General features: G+C 47.2%; 1 protein-coding gene across 1 annotated transcript in view; it reads left to right on the top strand.

The window, feature by feature from the left end:
- Window positions 1-5,071, top strand: part of Vsig10 (V-set and immunoglobulin domain containing 10) — a 35,238-nt gene extending 30,167 nt beyond the window's left edge. Inside the window, exons 9-10 of the mRNA XM_021163884.3 lie at window positions 1,442-1,671; window positions 2,637-5,071. Coding sequence (XP_021019543.1) covers window positions 1,442-1,671; window positions 2,637-2,692 — 286 coding nt within the window. The 3' untranslated portion in view covers window positions 2,693-5,071. The remainder of the gene's footprint in view (window positions 1-1,441; window positions 1,672-2,636) is intronic.
- Window positions 5,072-6,579: the final 1,508 nt, after the last annotated feature.

The raw sequence follows: 6,579 nt of genomic DNA on the forward strand, positions 1-6,579 counted from the left end.
CTTCTTGATGATCCATGAACAGTTAGTTCCTAACTTTCATTTTTCACAGTGGGATCTTACTGTTCTAGAACCCTCTTTCCTGGGAAGCCAGTCCCTTTGCCACTCTTGGTGAAGGGCCGTTGTCCAGGCAGATTTGTCATTCCCAGACTCCTTATCCACAGGAGACACAGATGATGAGGCCTTGTGGGAAGTGGCTATGAACCATGGCCCTGGGCCCCAGTTGCTAATCCCAAATCTTTTGTACAGGCTATGGGCTGGCTTCCGACCCAAGGACACGGCACTGACTTGACTATTTAATATATCAAAGCAGACCTGGCCTCTAGGTTCTCCCAGAATGCCCCAGTCCCTACCTGGCATACCCTGCCTTCATCCCTGAACTTTCCAGCCTAAGGACTGGGCTGCCTTTCCTTGGAGGCTCTCCCTATATAATCTAGACATTTTGGTCCTCTCTCTTTTCTTCTCCTTCTCTTCTCTGTCTGTGTTCCTTCCCTTTCTCTCTTTCTCTCCCTCCCATCCCCCAATGGTGACTGCCCTGGCCTCAATCCTTTGGGCCAGTGAACTCCCCTGGAGAGCAGCTTCCCAAATAACCCTGCCTTTAGTTTAGTCTAATGTGGCTTGAATTGGCTCATTTCACGGGCAGTGGAGAAGTAGCCTATCAGGTACTCCCAGTCCTCTGAGCCTTCATCCCTCGGTTGGTTTCACAGAGTGGTGTGAGGAGCGTGAACTGTGAATGTGGTGCTAAGCTGTAAACACATCTTTCCCTCCCTGAGCCTATGGCTGGGCCAGGATGCTGGACACAGGGCCCTCCTGCAGTTTGAGGGAGAGAAGACCTTATCTGAGGATTGGGAGAATCTGTAGGAGTGAGGCAGAAATAAGGCCATTTGAGGGAAGAACTTGATTTTCATTTTATTTTTCTGGGGTTGGTTTGCTTGTTTTTTGAGACTAGTTCTTAGGTATTCTGGGTTGGCCTCAAACTCACTATGGTAGCCAAAGATGACTTCCAACCTCTCATCTTCCTGCATCCACCTCCCAAGTGCTGGAATTGCAGGCACACTCTACCATACATACATCCTTAGTAGGCAAACACTCTAGCCACTGAGCTTCACTTCCAGCCCAGAATGCAGCATTTATATAAATTCCACATTGAGAAATACTGTGCTAGATGCCTGAGACAACACAGTAGGGATAGCATATAAACAGATACCCACAAAGGACACGGCCACCATCTCTCACCATCGGTATCTAAGTCTCATCCTGAAGTTACTATCTCACCGTCACGACTAAGCTATGCCAAGTGTGTGAAGGATTCCCCATAGTTCTAAGAGGATTACAAGGACCCCCCCGCCCCCCCCCCCCCCCCCCGTGTAGTCTTTCCAGTAGGGCTCAAGTTGAGATAGACAAGATGACTTGCCTGGTTATTTTTTTCTCCTTTGGAAATTAGGGGACAGGACATGGGTGATGTCATGGTTTTGGTGGATTCGGAGGAGGAGGAGGAAGAAGAAGAGGAGAAGGAGGAGGAGAAGGAAGATGTTGCTGAAGAGGTGGAACAGGAGACAAATGAGACAGAAGAGTTGCCGAAAGGGATAAGCAAGCATGGACGCATTCACAGGGTGACTGCTCTGGTCAACGGGAACTTAGACCACATGGGGAATGGATTCCAGGAGTTTCAGGGTAAGCTTGCCTCCCTTCCAGACCCTCAAATCTATATAGAGTTTCCTGGAGGGTGTCTCTAATAAATAGGGGCAGTTTCTTAAAGCCTAGGCAAATTACCTGGCTCAAGTTTAGTCTAGAACCCAAGTCTCCATGCTAAGTTGAGTGCTCCATTCCGAAATAAACAAAATGTAAAACATTTAAGTGTCAGCGTATGCCACAAGACTGATGCTGCAACATACTTGAATTTTGTCTCATGCATGAGATTATTTAAAATGTTGTATAAATGGAGCTGGCAAGATGGCTAAATAGATAAAGATTCTTGCTTCCAAGCCTGGTGACCTGAATTCAGTCCCTGGTGGGAAGAGTGACTTTGCTCCCCAAAGTTGTTCTCTGATTTCCACTTACCCCCACTACATAAGCAAACAATAAAATGAAATATTTTATACGATCACCTACAAGTGAGGCCTGCTTAAGGAAACTCTGAAATATACATAGAGCTCCTGTTTGTTTAGATTTGGGTCCCACCTCATGGACTGTCATTCTGTAGATGCAAATTACCCATAGTCTAAAGTCCATATCACCCAGGCATTTGGGTAAGATAATCAATACGCATAAAACTACCAGCACAGAGAAGAAGTTATCCAACAAAGTCTATGGGGGAAGACGAAGTACAGGGATTGTTGGATTAGGAAAAGAAAGTCCTGTATCGTCTGTGAATGCCTAGGCAGCCTCCTTGCTTCCTTGGGAAGTGGAAGCGGGAGGATCAGAAGTTGAGTTATCCTCGGCTACATAGTGAGTTTGGGGCCAGCCTGGGCTACATGAGACCCTGTCTCAAAACAAAAAGAAGATTGTTGTACTCCCTGCCCTACCTCCTTTATGAACTCCAGTTCTTGGGGCTCACAAATCACCAAGATGACAGGAGACAGGAGGTTAACACTTCCCCTGCCGGTGAGATCACTCAGTTCCATCTCTTGCACCGACAGATGACAGTGATGGGCAGCAGAGTGGCATTGTTCAAGAGGATGACAAGCCAGTTTGATGAAGAGGACGATTCACTGTTGGTGCTGTCTTGCCACCGTCTCACCGTGCTGCCCTGGGGAGCTTGTGTCAGGGATTGCTGGGGTCTCCACAGCACAGACACAGCATCTCTACTCCGTCTGTCATCTCCCACTGACTTCATTTGGTGTGAGTCACCTCAGCAGTGTGAAGTGCACTGAGAAGGAGCAGCCGGTGTGGGGCAATGCTGCAGTGGCCATAGTGGTGTCTGAGGGGCCCACTTGGCTGTGATACCTGGCTCTACCCAGGTGATGTACTGTGACAGACGCTGATTGGGGGCTGGGGTGGGGTGGGGCACTTGGTACCTGTGCACTGTGCCATTAGTCAAGGTTTGTAGACAGCTTACCCAACATGAATACGGATGTGAGGAACCTTCCTGGCAGAGGGGAGGGGTCAGCTACCAGAAGGCAGTTGGATTTGGGCCTGAGGCTTGAATTCTTTTATTGTTTTGCGTCTGTTTTCCTATCTAGAACACCCCTGAAACAGTACCTACTTTCCAGCCTCCCGAGAGATGGAGGAGGTAGTTCAGGGTGTAGGAGTGCCTAGGGAGAGGTTCCACAGAGCTACTGCAGGGGCCTTCATTATAGACTCTCAGCTCCGCCCACCCCAACTATGCTTTTTCCCCTAGAGAGGTTTGCACCTCTTCTTTAGGGTGTACAGACAGAGCTGCACATAGTTATAAAAGCCTAAGTGATGAACCTAAGGCTTCTCTTTCCTCATGTCTCCTGTGCTAACAGAGCATCACCTGATAGCGATCTGGACAGACGGTCCATCTGGACTTAGTGTCTGTGTTCTAGAAATGGGAGTATATGTTTCCATCCTACTTACTAGGCCAGTAAGTTTCAAAAGAAAATAGTGGGTGATGACTTTAGCTTGGGACAGCTGGGTTCTAGGGATTTTTATTTTGTTTTATTTTTAAAATTTTCATCTAAACATTCTGAAGTCAGGGATCTTCTAAGGATGCAGTAGGTCTGTGCTAACCATGAAAATCTGACTTGAAATTTGCACTCTGTACTTGGGTACATCTCTTGGGCACATCCTGCTCAAACAGGACAAGATCTAAGCCTTTAAGGACTTCCTAACACTGGGGCCGGAGGTTCCCTGAGGAGCTGGTTAACAGAAGTACTCCACGATGTGGGAGAGGCTGTCTGTTCTCTCTGAATGCAGGGACCAAAGTGAAGAAACCCCTCCCCTTGTGGCCCATCCTGAGGTCAGGGTGTGGAGGAGTCCACCTGGCTGTGAACTGGGAACCCTTGGGGATGGCTGTGACCTGTTCTCTTGCTTAGTGGTGCCTCAGGCACTCTGTCATTTCATGGTGGGATACTCAGGTTGCCTTCAGTCCTGCGAGCTGGTCTTTCCTTTGAGGCCTGATGACAAGAGTTCCTGAGTTTGTCTGCAACTCAGAGGCAACTTTAAAAGAGAAGTTAGAGGGGAAGCGGCTATCTGGGAACATGGTGAATGTTTGGTGAGATCACTCGGTGCTTCCCATAGCTTCCTCTTGTGTGTACACCTGGCGGTAGGAAATACTTGAGGGTTTTTCCACTAGCAAATGAGAGCTTCGAGGGCTTGGTGCCAAACGCTGTGGTCCTCAAGCCTGACCAGTTATCACTGTCTATTTTATCAGCCTGTGTGCACATTTATAAAGTGGCAGTTCAGTTTGGAGCCCAGGCACCAAAGGGCTTTGTGGTAAGGCTTTTGTGAAAAACTGGAGCCCACATCCCTTCTTTCCCTTGATGCCATTCATACCCAGATCTCAAGGCGTATGTGTTAAATGCCAAAGTACAATTTGTGCATTGGTCTTTAAAAAAATATTTCTTACCTGCATGTATTACTTAACTGATGAGCTCCACTTGTTAGAACTGGGAAGAAAACCACTTCATGGTTGGTTGGTTTTTTGTTTTTTGTTTTTTTTTTTTTTTTCGAGACAGGGTTTCTCTGTGTAGCCCTGGCTGTCCTGGAACTCACTCTGTAGACCAGCTGGCCTCAAACTCAGAAATCCGCCTGCCTCTGCCTCCCAAGTGCTGGGATTAAAGGCGTGTGCTACCATGCCGGGCTCCATGCTTGTTTTAATCACATTGATTTCCCTCAAAACCCAGGAGTCCTGGGAGACAGGCTCTGCTCTCCTGCGGCTTTGGCATTGGCTCCTTTTCTCACAGTCATAGAAGGAAGCATATAAGATATAGAAGGCGTCCTCCTCACTGGGTACAGCAATCAAACTTCTCACCACAGAACTGGCTACCAGCTACTGCAAAGAAAAACTGCAGATAGGTCAACGTGGTTGACCTTACCATTTCGTAGGAAAAAATTGGGAGAAATTAGTTCTAAGGTTATAAATTTTTAAGACTTTGGAATAAAGTTACTTTTTAAAAAAACATACATTTCAATGGTCTTGATTTATGCCTCCCTAGTGGGTGTAAAGAATGGGGGTTCAGACTCAGGCCTGTAATCCTTGCACTTGGGAAGCTGAGGCAGGACTGTGTGGGCTTGTCTGAGTGCAGCCTAGGCTACAGAAAGAGACCTTGTCTAAAGAAACAATCTGCGCTAACTAGCTAGCTAGCCAGGCGACTCAACCTGTAAAGGTATTTACTTCCAAGCCTAAATTCAATCTCTGGGACCCACATGGTAGGTGAGAACGTATTCCCACAAGTTGTGCCCTGGTGTCCACATACATGCCATGGGATCCCTCAACTAGCTGCACACACACACACACACACACACACACACACACACACAATAAGTAAACGGGCATTTAAAAAGCCATTTGGAAGAAAAAGAGCTGTAAAGCTGGTTTTCTTTTGTCCCCGTTACCACTTGACTTGTGCATGCTGAATGCCTAAGTACAGTAAAGGGTGTAGCTTACCAATAGAGTGTTTATTAACTACGCGTGGGTTCAGTCTCCAGTGCCTTAAAATAGAAACAAACCAAACCATTAAAAATGAGACCCTAAAGACAGCAGGAAATGGCATTTGGGAAATGAAGCACAGGAAGGAGGAGCTGGAGGGATGGATGGCTCCGTGATGGCACTGGCAGCTCTGCAGAGGACCTGGGCTCAATTTCCATTGCCCACAGGACTGCTCACATCATTTGTCCATCAGTTCCAGAGAATCCCATGTCCTCTTCTGTTTTCTTTGGAGACCCCGGAAAGTATGTGCAGGCAAAACCACCCCTCCCACACATGTATGCACACATATGTATACACACACATGTACACACACACCCCTAGTGGTGACATACCAGGGATAATAACGTTGGCCTCCACAATATATTCGCAAAGAACACTGATGAGAAAATGGTAGAGATGGGGGAAACATGACACGTTAAGAAGAACTGGAAAGTTAAGTCTGGAGAATAGAATTGGGATCTAAGGCGATCAGGAAGGACATCAGAAATAAAACGGGAACCCCGGAGCTGAGTGAGGAACAAGCCATAAAAAAAAAAATGCCTTTAGATATCGAGTGTGTTAAGGGAGGCTGTTAAGAATGGAGAACGAGAAAGGGGACAGGCAAGTAGAAAACGTGTGTGTGTATGTGTGTGTCCTCAAAACAGACAACTGGTAAACCACGGGTATCTTCTAGGAGACCTGAGGAGAACTGGGTCATAGAATAGTGTGCCTGGACTGAACGCTAAGTGGAAGAGAGACGCATACAAAGCAGGAATGTAGAAGCAAGGTTCCTTCTGTTCCGGCTCAAAAAACATGGGAGAGCAGACTTAAACCCATCACTTTTCCTTCCCTGGCTCCACATTACAAAGAGATCCATGACTCAAAAGGGAAGGAAATGGGGACATTGAACTTGGAGAAAAAAAAGTCCAGGCTGGGTACAGGAAAAGGGACTGGAGCGACCTTGAGTGTGGGTGGTGGGTGGGGTGGTG

The sequence above is a fragment of the Mus caroli genome, unplaced genomic scaffold, assembly GCF_978045245.1.
Source record: "Mus caroli unplaced genomic scaffold, Mus_caroli_1 scaffold_4, whole genome shotgun sequence".
NCBI classification, from domain to species: Eukaryota; Metazoa; Chordata; class Mammalia; order Rodentia; family Muridae; genus Mus; species Mus caroli.